The 15698-nt window shown below is 37.1% G+C and overlaps 3 protein-coding genes across 3 annotated transcripts; 1 reads left to right on the top strand and 2 right to left on the bottom strand.

The window, feature by feature from the left end:
- Window positions 1–128: 128 nt before the first annotated feature.
- On the bottom strand, window positions 129–1104 carry LOC125190524. The gene is made up of 2 exons (XM_048087848.1): window positions 697–1104; window positions 129–650 (listed from the first exon to the last, which is right to left on the bottom strand). Exons 1-2 carry the CDS (start codon window positions 1102–1104, stop codon window positions 129–131), a joined length of 930 nt encoding a protein of 309 aa, XP_047943805.1.
- An 805-nt stretch (window positions 1105–1909) lies between these two features.
- LOC125202702 (histone H2B.3-like) lies at window positions 1910–2564 on the bottom strand. Its single transcript, XM_048101149.1, has one exon. The coding sequence runs from the start codon at window positions 2505–2507 to the stop codon at window positions 2067–2069; it is 441 nt and encodes a 146-aa protein (XP_047957106.1). The 5' UTR covers window positions 2508–2564; the 3' UTR covers window positions 1910–2066.
- A 3853-nt stretch (window positions 2565–6417) lies between these two features.
- On the top strand, window positions 6418–11204 carry LOC125201546 (protein BTR1). The gene is made up of 8 exons (XM_048099706.1): window positions 6418–6684; window positions 8155–8393; window positions 8479–8585; window positions 9274–9467; window positions 9665–9741; window positions 10491–10586; window positions 10662–10723; window positions 10813–11204. The coding sequence occupies exons 1-8, from the start codon at window positions 6621–6623 to the stop codon at window positions 10898–10900; spliced, it is 927 nt and encodes a 308-aa protein (XP_047955663.1). The 5' UTR covers window positions 6418–6620; the 3' UTR covers window positions 10901–11204.
- Window positions 11205–15698: the final 4494 nt, after the last annotated feature.

Here is a 15698-nt window from a genome sequence, read left to right as displayed (position 1 = left end):
AAATTTATTGTTCAGTCGGAAAATAAGAAAAGAAAATTACAAATCCTAGAAAAAATTTTTTACCAATCCTAGAGAAAGAAAATTACCAAACCTAGAAACAAGAAAATTATAAATCCTAGAAAAAAGAACTACTTTTTCTTCATTTGTGCGCGAAGGTATTCGATTATCTCACGGTGCAATTCGTGCTCGTACTCCGACATTCTCGAGGTATCCCTCGATGTCAACTCCGTTAGCTGGCCCATCCGCAACGTAATACTCATATCTAACATAGAGTCTGATATCTTGTCCAAGGAAGGATTGGGTGGCGGCGGCGGCATAGCGGAGTAGCTCGCAGTTGCCTTCCCCTTTGCTTTCCTCTTTGTCGCCTTTGTGCCCATCGGACGGCTTTCAGTACCAGGAGATGAGAGGAAGAAGTCATCGTCTGTCACGTTGAGGTCGATTGGCGGACCTCCTTCGCTTGAAGTGTAGTGTCCGGCGGCGACTTTGGTTCTCTTCGCCGCCGCTTCAGCCCCACCAGTGTACTTCGGGCTCTTCTCGACAAGCTTCCAAACGTCGAAGTACTTGAAGTGCTTCTTCCCGTCAGCGAAGAAATCTGCCTTGGCCTTGTCCACAAGGTCCATCTTCGTTGTGCCCGCTCGGCCACATCCGGACTATGTTAGTCCACTTGCCATTCCACTTGTTAATCTCCTTCTGCACCCGACCCCAATGCTTGCGTAGCTTCACGTAGGTACGCTCGAACGAGCCTTCGGGTCGACCAGCGTTGTACTTATCCGCAATCCGCTGCCAGAACGCTTTGCCGCTTTGCTGGTTGCCGATCACAGCGTCCTCGGAGACGTCGACGTAGTTCTTGGCCAGCCACATTGTCTCCTGCGGACTGTACTTCTTCGGCCCATCCTCATCGGCAACCTTGCCCTTGCCCCTCCGTGGAGCTGGTTCCATATCGCTGATATCGTACTCATCAGTGCTAACCGGCGATTCCATGTCTACATTGGTAGGCAGCCCGGGACTAGGTGTTGCATCTGGATCGGGTGTCGGCGGCACTTGCCAGTTTTGGGAGTTCACGAAATCGTCCATTTGGCGTTGGTCGCTGTTAAACCAATCCATAGAACTCAAGAAGTCTTGAAATGCTAGAGGATTGAGAGAGAAGTGAGAGTTTGTGTGGAAGAGTTACAAAAAATGAGCAAATATAGTGTATAAATAGAAAACCAAAAAAAAAAAAAAAAAAGAAATTCGGTGGGGACTTGCGGCCCGGCAGCAGCAAATACTACTAAGAATATTATTGTAAAACGTGTTGAAGAACAAGCATGAAGTGTGCTGACACTTGAGCCCTTCTTGATATGATATGATTCGAGTCATTTTTGGTCCCATTTTTGTCTCATTGACAATATGATTTTGCCTCAGGTGAATAAGATTAAGCTCATTTTTTTCCCAACACATGACCACTTTTTCTTAGTGTCCTTGGGATGCTAGATTATAAGTATTGCTCTAGGATTATGAGTATTGGAATATGAACTCACTTTTTATGAATAAAATCTCATTGTATCATTTTCATTCCTTGTTTCCAACATTAATTTTGATATTGATTGCATGTCAGTGTGTCACATACATTTTAAACACATGATTAACGTGACATTGGCATGACTATTATCTAAGATAGTTTCAACCGATTTAAAACATAAAGCAAATCCAAAATTCCATATCACAATTCATGTCACATGTCAGTAACTTTAGTGATGATGCAATATTTACCCTTTTAGTCTACGTATACATAAATGTATTTTTATAACAGAAACGTCTCTACAAATGAGCTAAATTAACTTGTTAACAAAAAAAATATGCCAGTTGCTCTAAATCCAGGTTTAATTTATAGCAATTATAATTTTTAAAAAAAAATTCTTAAGAGAGAAAATATTCAGAAAATGTAACATTTCATATATTCACGATTTGAATAGAGGAACAACAAGAGAGAGACAGCAGAAACATACAATCCAAAATTAAAACTATCTTAAAACCCTAATTAACACAGAAAATCCCCAATTCAACCAAAAGCCCTAATTTCCCCTAATTCAAGAGCTCGTGAACTTCGTCACCGCCTTGGTCCCCTCCGACACAGCGTGCTTCGCCAATTCACCGGGAAGTACCAATCTCACGGCGGTCTGGATCTCCCGCGACGTGATCGTCGGCTTCTTGTTGTATCGCGCGAGCCTCGCCGCCTCCTGCGCCAATTTCTCGAAGATGTCGTTGATGAAGCTGTTCATGATCCCCATCGCCTTGCTGGAGATCCCGATGTCGGGGTGCACCTGCTTCAGCACCTTGAAGATGTAGATCTTGTACGTCTCCACGCTCTTCTTGTTCCTCTTCTTCTTCTTGTCTCCGCCGGCCGCGGCGTCCTTCGGCAGCTTCTTCCCCGCCTTCGGCTTCTTCTCGGCCGGAGCCTTCTCCGCCGCGGGAGCTTTCTCGGCGGCGGGCTTCTTCTCCGCTGGCTTCTTCTCTGCTTTCGGTGCCATTGTGAAGTTGTTTTGATTTGGGGGAAAATTGAATTTTTGGATTGTGGTGAAAGGTTGGGAGAGGAGAAGAGTGTATATAGTTGGGAGATGGTGTGTTGTGATTGGTGGATTGGTGTGGGCGCGGATCGTGATCTGAGGCGTTGATGGGGTGGAGTTATTGGACGGTGTAGATTGTTGCTGGTAGCGGCACTTTGGAATAAAGTTTGGCTTTATTGTTATTGGTGGGATTTCGAGGGTGCGGATTGTGGTGATGGACCGTTGATTGAAGGATTAATCAACGGCTGTGATTTAATATGGTTGGATATGTATTTAAGAATGGTTGACATCTTTGCATAAGGAAAAATTAATAGTACTCCCTCCTATAAAATTTGGTTAAACTCAAAGAATATCATATTTAGAAAATTTGAAATTAAGTTTAATTAAACTATAAATGTTTTTAATCATTTTTAGTGATAATATTTATGTTGATCACAACTGATCTCTGATAGACTATTAGTCTAAGTTCTTGTTGGTGACGGTTAGTTCTTTATCAAGCCATCATTTAGAGTCAGCTCCTCTCAACATCGTTGATCAAAACTGTCTTTTCACATGCCACCACTTCGAACAATTTGGGATCTTGACAAAAGCACCAGTTTTACAAATCAAACATGAGAAATCAGTTGATCCCTGTGAATAATTTGATATCAGTATAGTACTATCTACTAACCATTCATGCATCACACATGTAGAAATCAGATGAATAGGTTTGTTATGAGCTTATCTACAACCACATCTAATAAAGAAAGATCGTCAAGACCCCACCTACAACACTCATTATCGTTCACAGGCCGCCGAGTGATAGCATTCCCATTGATCAGAAATCAATGAAATTGGTGACTATGATCTTATGGATATCATGGGTGAAAAAATGAATTCAGGTGACGATGATCTTATAGGTACCGTGGTCGAAAAAATGAATTCAATAAGTTGCACAATACTACTGATCAATATTATACAAAACGATGTTAAAGACACATTAAGGGTTGGTTTAGTTTGCCATATAGTGTTGCTCTTGAAAATGTATGGCCTTTGAAAAGGATATGCTTTACTGGAACAGCCTCGTACATAACTATTGTTTGGTTTGTAAATTTGAATTTCATGATGCTACCAATTTAGGTATCGGTGGGGGTAAATGATGATATGAAAAGTGTGCATTTCAGCATGTATTACTTGGGCCTTCATCAATTAGGCGGGCAAGACAATTTTGTTTTATAACAAACCAAACCTAGGAAATGGCCTTTTAGAATCAGCTAAATGCCCTTATATCGCAAACCAAACCAACCCTAAGGATGAAATATAACCTCTTTTTTTTTTTTAATTAAGGATGAACGATAACCTTGCATTATGGGTAACCACAATTTCACAAAGTTTTTGTGTGTACTAGTATCACCCACGTGCGATGCACGACCCATTCTCTTTTATTTAAATTGCAATTTATAAATGATTTATACTGTAAAATGATTTTATAAATTCATAAAAATATCATTGTATGAAATCTCAAATCATAAATATATAAAATTAAAAAAAATAATTAAAAAATATAAAATTACACATAGACCGAATGAGAAACAATATTATTATTTCAAGTTCTAAACTCATATAACCAAATAAGTTTATAAACTAAAAATTGCACACAAATCACATACTCCCTCCGTCTCAGATTTATAGGCACATTTTGCTATAAAAGTCCGTCCCACATTTATAGTCACATTTACAATTTTTCATATTTGGACATAAAATTTTACCCCATTATTCACTAAAATTACACCCACATGCCATTATCTGCATTAAAATAAATCAAAACAAAAATAAAAAATCAAAAAGTCAAAAAGGAATCCACCTTCAACCAACCCACTTCATTTATTACACACTCCATCATCTCACTCCACCATCTCATTTCATTTATTACACACTCCACCTCTCACTTCATTAATTACACACTTCACTAATTCCTCAAATTTCGTGTCATAACTAAATGTGATTATAAATGTGGGATTGAGGGAGTATCCATACCACCTCCAGGAAAGACAAATGAATAAGAGCTGCCACCAACCTAATATTTGTATAGAGCACTACATGAAAAAATTATACATTCGACACTTCACAATAGTACATGAAGAAAAGGAAAAAAAATCACATAATTAAGCTCGACAATTCAAAACATAAATCACTTCCACCATAAAGACCTGCAAAGAGAACATCATAAACAACACGAAGAAGAATTTAAAAAGGTCGTGTTCATGCACGGCCGCAGCAAAGAGGGCCACCCCGTCTGCTACAAAGTACGAAATTACCAGCACCTCCACTCGCACAATCCAAAATTCCGAATTTCACTAAGCAATTCACTGTCGATATCCCGAGCTTCTCAAAGCCTCAATGTTCAAGAAGAACAACGCATAAACAACATAATCCAATCAAAGCCACCCCACTCTAAAAACAAAGCAATTCCTCAAACAGAACCCCAGGGAATAGCATAATAATTTCAAACACCCACCATCAAATCCAATAACGAAATCCTAAATCCCTAGGGTTTCATCATTCTACTAATACCCAAAAATATCCCCAAAATAATCAAATTAAATACTGTCTGTAGCTATCAATGACTAAATAAATAGAATTTGTTGTGCAACATTACCACTCATCCACTAACTATGGGAATTAAATAACCAACTAACACTTAATCATACGTTTTATATATTTTTAATTCATTTAATATCTATTTTAAATGACCATTTTCCTAAATACCCTTAAAGTTCCTCTTATTTTACTAAACACCCCCAAAACTTCCCCTTTAATATTGAATAGATATCATACCCCACAATTATTAAAAGAAAATTAGAAAGAATAAGGGGCATGCATCAAGACTTCATATTAGATTTTTGTCTAGTTTGGTCCGATCTGATTCAAATTTTTATGAAAATGAGCTCAATTCGGCCCAAAATTCAAAATTGCATAAAAATGTAAAAACTCAAAATTTTAAGAATCAAATGGCAAAATTTGAAAAGTTGATACAAATACCATCAGAATTGTTCAATATAAAAGTTAGATTTTAAAATATTCCATCTGGAAATCTATTTTTTTTAAAAATTGATCTGATCTGAATAAAAAATTCTAACCAAAATTAAATTTAAATTTGATTTTAATTAGATTTTAAAATTGAGTATATTTTGCTCGCTCATATAAGACCAGATCATCTCCAGTGATACACTCAAACCTAAAAATTTGATAGACAAATAGCTCGGTCCTCCAAAACAAATCTCATTTTTAGTTTTTGAGTAAACATATATAGGTTAATATTAAAACAAAACTACAAACTTTTTTCAAATTTTATTTAAAAAAGACATGCTCAGAGCCTATGTCCACCAGTAATTGTCTTATTTTGTTATTTCGTCTATCTACCAATAAATGTTTCATTTATTTTACTACTTTTGGTAATAAACTCCACATTCCATTAACTTTATCTTGTTCACACTTTACTATAAAATAAGTGTATAAAAGTAGGATCCACGTTCCGCTAATATTTTCCACTCACTTTTTAGTATATTTTTTAAAACCCGTGTTTGGTCAAATTGACTTTATATCGATGAACAGAAAGTAAACTAAAAAATACGGTATATTATTTAAGTTGAGTTTAGTCCAAATAGTTACAGTAAAATCACATTTACAGAAAGTAAACTAAAAAATACGGTATATTATTTAAGTTGAGTTTAGTCCAAATAGTTACAGTAAAATCACATTTACACTATTACTACGAGTTAAGTTTTGAGTTTAAAGACTAGTAGTAGCACTTTTTTAGCAAACTGGTGACACCGTAGGAAATGTCACCGCAGAAGACACGCGAAGGCTCAAATCCTTCCTTACCCGCAGCTTGCAGCTACAGCACATTCTCCTACACCTAAACCCCCTCACTCCCCTCACAAAGTCGTCTCAATCTCTCTCTCTCTACATTCACTGTATCCATAAACTATTCACACATCAAAGAGTCGGCATCACGTTCCCCTCTCAACTTCGATTTGTTTCTGAAGAGTCAGATTTAGAACCCTCTGACTTTTATTTGCTCAACACAACATTGGAATGGAGCTCGATGCACCGCCGTCCGAGGCTCAACAGATTGAGTCGCCGCCTCACAAATCGACCGGTAATTTCCTCGTTTTTTTCAACACGAATGATTTATTGCTATTGTCGTGGTCGTCACTGAAGATCTGTGGTTTGGTTTCAATGTTGAGATTGTGATTTTATTCCGGATTTTGCTGCTTTTAAGCTAGTTTTAAGTGTTTTTGTTGTTGCTGTTGAAGATATTGGGTAGTGTTGTTTGTTGTTTGTATGCGGCTTCGGTCTCTGAAGCTGATTTGAAACTGAGCTTGTTGTGTTACCATCTTATGGAGACGTGGATGAACATTTGAAGTGTATTAGTGGCACTCAAATCGTGATGAAATGGATTACAGTTCAGCGTTGCTTTGTTCTGCTCATCAGTTTCAACTCATTTACCAAGTAATTTGTGTTCAGGATGTTAATTAGTTAGACATTCGTTTCCGCATTAATTTTATGTTTGAATTCCCTCTTTCTCTATTTTTCGAGGTCATTAAATATACTAAAAATTACCTTTTCTGCTGTAGGTTGTGGTTTGTTAGTAAACTCGAATCACTTTATTTTGTAGCTAGACATCTTAGTCAGTCAAACTATCCTGTTGTTGTACATGTTGTATATCGATGGAATTTTGATACTGAAATTGGATGGTTTTGGATGAGAATTAGATAAAAAACCATTTGCAGATCTTAGATCTTTATACTTGTAAATATTGCTATAGTTTGCAGAGTTAAAGTAGTAGATCTATATAGCAGCATGTGGAATTCATGGGCTGCATTATACCAGTTCATTCCGAATACGAAGAGGGAGACATAGTCATTGAAACTGAAAACCTTATGTAAAACTTCATATGGTTAGCTTATGTTTGGCAGATCACTACATCCTTTAATATTGAGATGTCCTCTCACTTTACACATTAAATGCCATGTGTAGGGACAGAGGATATGAGTTTCTTTGTCATACATGAATAAACTTAAAAAATTCCATTATCCACAATATAATGCATCTATTTCTTATCGACTACAGAAAGCTTTAGACAAATCTTATAGTGTTGGTCTGAGTGCGATCACTAGTACTCCCTCTGTCCCAAGGAAGATAACCCCTTCCTTGGACGGCACTGGATTTATGCAACTTTATTTTGTGTGTTAAGTGTAGAGAATAAAGTAAGAGAGGAAATATAATGGAGATAAAAGTGTTTCTCTTTTTAGTTATGGGTCATCTTGGTTGGGACAAACCAAAAAGGAAAGTGGGTCATCTTCAGTGGGGTTGAGTACATCTAATGACGACTCGGTTATAGACTAGAGCTTCATTTTCTGATACTTACCCCGTCGAGTTTATAAAAATATACTAGTGTTAAAGGTGCAGAAGTCAGAAAATTCAGTGTAACATGGCTGTTCTCATTCCTTGCCAGTATATCATGTTGATGCCTGTTTATTCACTTTCTGATTCTGTGTGGACGACATTTTACAGGCTGTACTGTTTCCTAATTTTCTCTGTCTCTCTTGTTATAAATATTGCACAGACAATGAAGAGAAAGCCACTCATGTCAGGTTCCTTTTATCAAATGCGGAAGCTGGTGCTATAATTGGAAAAGGTGGCTCAACGATAAATGAGATTAAGTCGCAGTCTGGAGTCCGTATCCAATTGTCACGCAACAATGAGTGTTTTCCTGGCACATCTGATAGGATTATCATGCTCTCTGGAGGAGTAGATGGCATATTGACCGCAACTGAGCTTATTCTATCTAGATTGATAGATGAGGTTAGTGATATTGATGCACTTAAAAGAAATTTCCAGTTTAAGTGTCAAACTGTTAGTAAGTAGATTTCTTATCTATTTGAGTTAGTTTTATCCTGAGGATGGAGCTGATATGGAACCAGAATCTAAAATAAGAATGGTGGTACCCAATAGCTCATGTGGTGGAATAATTGGGAAGGCTGGTGCCAACATAAGGTAAGCCTACCCGATGTATTAAATGTACGTGGAGTAATACTCATGAGGTATATATTTCTCTTGATATTATGGTGGAGTCAGCAGTGGTCAGGAATCTATTCAACCTCAAAGATTCAAATCAATTCTTTGTTCATGTCGTCTCTGGTTTCTCTTTTGGGAGGTACAGGGGTGGGGTGGGGGAGGATTTTGGAGTTTTCTTTTTTTTGACCTTCTACAAGCATGCATACTTAGCCTAAAGGCATCTGATGCATGCATCATCTCAGAACGTGATGAGTTTAGAGATGGCCATTCTTATTTGTGTATACATGTGCCTCTTTCATGCCTAGATGCTATTTCATTCATCATCTCACATATGCTAGCATTGTTGATCATGTTTCCTTGCCATTGTTGATGGTGAAGTGAATTGGTGGCTTTTTGGAATCTTTAAATGATCAAAGTCTTGTTTATTTAAAACCAATAATGATGTTACTTTTTGATATGTTCATCTGATTATTTATTCAGAACTCAGACACTGATGTTACCTGATATTGGTCAATGGGTGATACTTCCAACATGTATAGCTATACTGGCCTGATATACCTTTGCATGCACTTGCTTGAATGAACTGTTTCTTGGATGTTTGTTCACACTCATGTTTCTTTAACTTCATTGTTTTTTTCAAAAAAAATTTAACTGAATTTGGGAACAGATCATTGATTGAAGAAACTGGAGCTGACATTAGGATATCTCCCCAAGATATGTATTACCCTGGCTTGCAGGACCGGATAGTAACTGTAGCAGGTGCTTTAGCCCAGCAATTGCGGGCGATTGCGCTTATCATATGGAAATTGATGGAAGACCCATATTATCACCAGTCCGCAAATACTCCATTTCCTTATGCAGGTTTGGTTTTTAATTGCAACCTATTTCTTCTCTTTCTAGTTCTAAGGGACTAAGGCTATCTTGTTTTTTTCGCATCTTGCTCTTTCACCTTTACCTTTGAAAGAGATTTATTTATTTATTTTCCTTCTTCTTAAAACCATGTAGTCTGTTTCCTGTAGTTCATGTTTATTAGTACTTATTTTGTCCCACTTATCCAGCACTTATGTACAATGCGATGAACTATGGACAAAATGGACCTGGAATGATGTATCAGAACAATAGACAGCCTAACAAGGTACGCTTACAGCTTTCATTAGTTTGATAAATGTTTCTATCATGTTTTCTATGTTGCTTCTTGTTGCACATGCACACTGCTCATACAGATCTGATTCTATTTTTTTTTCTCATCAACCAAGTGATTTTACTTGTGCATATTATTGTTGGTTACTTTCTGTCGTTTAGATTTACATAAAAGTGATTACACCGTTAATTCCCAGAAATGACTATAACCATGCTCTTGTGCACTCGTAATGAGCTTTGGGGAAATTCATCATTTTGTTAATGTTGGTTACAAAATACTACTTCCGTCCTCAAAAATAGACAAACTTGTAAATGCCTAAATAACATATGTTTTAATGTACAATTGGTAAAGTAAGAGAGAAATGAGAAAAAGTAAGATAGAGGGAAAAGGTAGTGAAAGTAGTGTTTGTGCATTGTGGGGTCCACATTATTAGTGGTGTGTAATTGATTAAACTTTCCATATTTAGACTTGGTCTAATTTTGGGAAACGGCCCGAAATGGTAAAACTAGTCTATTTTTTGAGGACGGAGGGATATGTTTTTTCTTGGAAGGGCTTACAAACATCAATCTGTACATCCTGATTCCTAACTAATAACATCGTTGTTAACGGCTTGTGCTTATTAATGGTTGCAGCATTTCTTCACTGTTGGGATTGAGCATCAATCTCTCATGCCTGAATCCCTGATCAAGTTTCTCATGGTTCATTTTATGTGGTTTATTCTCTGATGCAATGTGTTACTGCAGGACGATAGAGGTACTTCGATGACTATTGGGGTCGCAGATGAACATATTGGACTAGTTGTGGGACGTGGAGGAAGGAACCTTATGGAGATTACCCAGGTTAACATTCTGGTTTTCATTTTCCGTTTTTCTTTTTCTTTTTCAAGTGCCAACTGTTTCCTTCTTGCTATGCAGCTTACTGGAGCCCGGATTAAAATCTCTGACAGGGGTGATTTCATGCCCGGGACATCCGATAGGTAACGAGTGGATCAACTTCTCGATGTCTTCTCAATGTTTGTTAGTGTGTAGTATCTAATAAGTATGCCACATCTGCATCTTAATCCAGGAAAGTCACCATCACCGGGTCTGAAAACGCAATTCATGCAGCCGAGTCCATGATATCTGCAAAAGTTGCTTCTGCTGGTGAGAGATGATCATGTAATGGTCCTGAACTCTATCTACCTTTAAGTTCCTAGATTCTGAGTGAACCTTTCGGTGACTCCTTAAATTCGTTCATGCCATCAGCTATAATGAGACTCTGCGAATTTAGGATTGTATGTTTATTCGAATCAATTGTGTTGCACTATATAATAAGTCGGAGAATGTCTGTTGTAGGCTATAGATCAAGAAAGAGGAAATTGTGGCAAAATTTAAAATTTATTTGTTTTCCCCAAAACTCCATTACTCTCATGTTGTATATTTGATTATTAAGGTTAGCCATATGTCCGTGTTGTTGTCGTTGTTGTTGTTATTATTATTATTGGAGTGCGTTGGATAATGGTGGATTCTACATTCGACGAAGCTCAGTAAGTTCTATCCGTGCTTTTTGCGTGTCCTCGAACGTTTATAGTAAGTACAAATTCACCCGATTTGTGATCTGCCATTCGATCTGTTATGATTGATGATTGCTTAAACTTGACTCTTTTTGTGCATTTCATTCTCGTGCATTTTTTGTTAGGATTTAGGACAATAGTTGAATTTCATGTTTTGGTGTCATTTTTGTGGAGATGTTCAATAATGATTTATGTTTTTACCTCGTGTCTTTTGTGTCTCTAATACGGAGTAATGGAGTATGTTACTTGGAAGAGGATGTCTTACTTACATGAAAGTCACAATTTTTGTACACAATATCAAATTTGATTATAAACTTTACAATTTAAATACTCTCTGTCTGTAAATACTCGTCACTATTTTTTTTTTCTTTTGTGTGTGCATTTGTTATTATTTATCACATTTACTTTTTACTACTTTTAGTTATGAATCTCACATTTAACCAATTTTTTCCATTCAAATTTCATTAAAAACTAAGTACATGGAGTATAAAAACTGGACTCACATTTTATTAAATTTTTCCACTTAATTTCCATTACATTTTTTAGACTAAAGTCTAAAATGGAAATCTTACATTTGCCAAAAAAATTTTTGGTCCAACTTATTAAGCGCTGCCTTTTGATCCTAAATAATATGTAATAATATGTTTTGTCATTGACGAAATAATATGTTTTGGTCATTTTTTTTAATGGTTATATAAAAAGTTAATGGCCAAGTGCAATATGACCTGTTTGATAAGTTAAAGTATAAATGAAAATATTGTCTATGACTAAAAACTAACGTACTTAAAAATGTGTTTGACCAAATAATTTTTTTTTTGCAAATATACAAGATCAATTTTGCACTTCCAAAAGCGGTTTGACTATTAATTTTTGACGAAATTATTAAATATGCATAAAAGATAACACACTTAATATATATATGAACAAAAAGTTTTTTTTGAGCAAATATAAGGCTTTAGTATACTACTTCCTCCGTCCATAATTAGGAGTCTCATTCATGGGCGGCACGAGTTTTAAGAAATGATAAGAAAAGTGAGTGATAAAAAGTTAGTGGAATAGGAGTCCCACTTGTATATATTAGTTTTAAATGAAATGTGAGTGGAATGAATAAGTGGAAAGTGGGACTCTATTACCATTTATAGTAAAAGTGAATCGGGACTCTTATTCGCGGACGGACTAAAATGAAAAAACAAGACTTTATTCGCGGACGGAGGGAGTATTTCTTAAAACTTGTGCCGAATCAGCTTGTGATGATTAATGGCGGTAGGGGCGATCTACATGTATTCAAAGAGGGGCAATTGCCCCACCTCATGTTTTCCATCCCATGTAGGGGTGGCGAAACGGGTAACCCGCGGGTAACCGCACCCGACAAATCGGGTACTCGTACCCGATTTTGACTAAATTTGTAATCCCATTACCCGCCCCACAACATAACGGGATTACCTGATACCCGTGTCGGGCATCCCGTACTCGACATTGAGGGTATCTGTACCCAACCCGAAACCGGTGCTTCTAACTTTAATCGTGCAGAAAGTGCTTCAAACCAAAATATGAGTTCATAAAATTAATTTTATATTTATGCTTTAAGTTTTCGTTAGTTATTATCATCAATGCAAGTCAATCTACTATTGCAATTTTATACAAGTGAATGAATTTCGGATTGTTGCTGTCTTGCTGACTTGCTGCACTATGAATTCAGATTTTTACTTTTTATATTTGCTCGTCAATCTTCAATTCTTCATACAAAATTTGAAAGAGGTTAAAGGATTTTTATAAGAGAATAATATGGGGCATTAAATATTGTTACTATTAGTTATCTAAACTAGATAATTAAAAAGCTATATAATAGCAATATTCCCTTATTTACCGTATTAGTTTTAAATCTTTAATAGTAAATTTTGTTTGTCAGAATACGAAATTATTTCAAAAAAACTTTTAGAACTCTTAGGTTGTATATAAAGTATTAAAAAATAGGTATTATCGGGACGAACATGTATACCCGTGCGGGTAACGGGTATACCCGCTACCCGGAAAACTCTTAAAATACACTACCAATCCCGTCCCATTTCCCATTATCGTCAGGTAGCAGGTACCCGATACCCGGCGGGATCGGGTCGAGATGAGAATTATCCGTTACCCGCTGCCCATTTTGCCACCCCTAATCCCATGTATTTATATACCTATTTTAAATTTCTTTTAATTTTCTAGTAAATGCCCCTCTTTAAAATTTTAAAATTCCCTCGAATGTAAATTTGCCCCATTTTCTATAAATTTCTAGCTTCACCACTGAATAACGGACAAAGGGAGTACCACACTTTGATTTTGATGTAACTTAAAGTTCTAGAAATTAAATTTTATTGTGCTTGTAATAAGGAAATATCATTGCCATTCGAACACAACAACTACAACAATAACAAAATTGCATAATAAGGAGAGTAGATAATACATGTAACATAAGAAGATGATAAAACCATGCAACTTTATTGATATAAATTATTAAAATTCAGATACTCAAATAATGTGTAATGAAATAACTCATTTCCCGAAGAAAAAGAGAATGATAGAGATGCGTTCTAGGCGCCTAAGATAGCACGATGGATTTTTTCATTCAACCTTGACTTCCATACCCGGATCCGGATCCCCACCCGGATCCACTTCCAGACCCGGACCCACTCCCGGAACCCCCTCCGCCTCCTCCACCGCCGCCTCCACCTCCGCCGCCACTCTTCCCATCTCCACTCCCGTAGCCACTCCCACTCCCGCTCCCGTACCCTGAACCACCCCCGGACCCACCGGAGCCCCCACCGCCCCCTTGACCTCCTCCTCCACCGCCACCTCCCGCTTTCGCTCCCCCTCCACCGGACCCATATCCGGACCCTGATCCCGACCCGTATCCGTATCCCGACCCTGAAGTGGGAGCGGCAGCAGGAGCACTAGCAACTCCTCCTCCGCCTCCACCACCGCCGCCGCCGCCACCTCCTCCGCCGGAGCTCGGCGCAAGATACGCACCCTCGGCATCACAATCTACATATTCCCAGTCATTGTCATCACAATCTTCTCTTCCCGAGCCACTCCCCGAGCCTCCTCCTGAACCATACCCTGAACCCGAACCCGAACCAGATCCCGAGCCTCCACCACTACCACCACCACCACCGCCGCCGCCGCCACCACCGCCGCCGCCGGCCTTAATGCTATTCCCGATCCTAGATCCCATGGCAATGTTCACAAACAGCATTACCAACAATGCCGTAGCTAAAACACCGGAATTACGTGCCATTTTTTCGAAATTTCGAAAAAAAAGCACAATTTGTAACTAATTATACTCTAAAGAAACAATTATGTTTTGTGTTGTTTGTGAATGAATTATGTTAAAGAATGAAGTCTATTTATAGGCTGAAAAATCCCATGGACTTCATAGTATCTTCTTTCCATCGAATTTATTCATTAATTGAGAATTTTGAGGAAGTATTAACGTGTGAGATGAGACAAAATGGCGCAGTTGGGTGCTGCGGTGGTTATACACTAAAATCTACTTTTAGGTAAAAATAATTTATATCATCAATCTAAATTTTGTCTTTTGGCAAAATGTCATAATGAATAATACCCACCGATTTTTTTCAAAATGTAGTCAACTTTTGAATGGTCAATCTTCTAAATTAGTCAACTTTCTGTTACAGTAATTTTATCTTCTAATGAGATGAGGTCAATCACTATAAAAAAACTTATTTTTCTCGAGAACACTAAAATTGAGATGCAATTATTTGAGTTGAAACATTTTAAAAAATAACAACTTAAGACGTAAAAGAAAACGTTCCGAAGTTAAAGACAAATTAACTTATGTTTTTGCTTTTGTAGGACGCTTCCATTTGCATCCTCTAATTTTCGCTGAGACATATACAACAAGAACGTTTTTTGAAGCGTTAATGGTATATTTAGAACCACTAGTTAGTGTCTTTAGTTGCATTATTTAATCTATCTTTCTATAATTTACTAGTAATTTGATATTAAATCTCATGTCATTTTCAAATTTTTTATTTATAAGAGAGGGAGGGAGTAGAATACAATTTCAGTTAATATGTGAAAAAATTATAATTCATTTTTTGGTTAATTCCACTTTTGACAAGTCAAAAAACAATTTTATGAATAGTGAACTTCAAATTAGGTCACTGAAAATGGAGTTAGCACATTTTAAGTCCTTGAATTCGAAAGAATATAATATCATCACAACTCTCTGGACAATTATTAATCACATTTCTAGATATTCTCAACTTTCATTCGCATTTTGCCCTAAACTCCTTAAAACATACTCCCTCCGTCCCATAAAAGTTGAGACAAAACTATTGGGCACGGAGATTAAGAATTTATATTAAATAAATAGGAGAGATGAAAAATGTAGGAA

Source organism: Salvia hispanica, chromosome 1, assembly GCF_023119035.1.
Source record: "Salvia hispanica cultivar TCC Black 2014 chromosome 1, UniMelb_Shisp_WGS_1.0, whole genome shotgun sequence".
NCBI classification, from domain to species: domain Eukaryota; kingdom Viridiplantae; phylum Streptophyta; class Magnoliopsida; order Lamiales; family Lamiaceae; genus Salvia; species Salvia hispanica.
Note: the sequence above shows the minus strand (reverse complement) of the source record. Positions and strands in the feature narration are given on the sequence as shown.

Coding starts and splice junctions, on each gene's coding strand:
- LOC125202702 (XM_048101149.1), bottom strand. CDS start 2,507: ATGGCACCGAAAGCAGAGAAGAAGCCAGCGGAGAAGAAGCCCGCCGCC.
- LOC125190524 (XM_048087848.1), bottom strand. CDS start 1,104: ATGGATTGGTTTAACAGCGACCAACGCCAAATGGACGATTTCGTGAAC. Junction 651..696: donor TACGCAAGCATTGGGGTCGG/GTGCAGAAGGAG, acceptor GGACTAACATAG/TCCGGATGTGGCCGAGCGGG.
- LOC125201546 (XM_048099706.1), top strand. CDS start 6,621: ATGGAGCTCGATGCACCGCCGTCCGAGGCTCAACAGATTGAGTCGCCG. Junction 8,394..8,478: donor TATCTAGATTGATAGATGAG/GTTAGTGATATT, acceptor TATTTGAGTTAG/TTTTATCCTGAGGATGGAGC. Junction 9,468..9,664: donor TACTCCATTTCCTTATGCAG/GTTTGGTTTTTA, acceptor CCACTTATCCAG/CACTTATGTACAATGCGATG.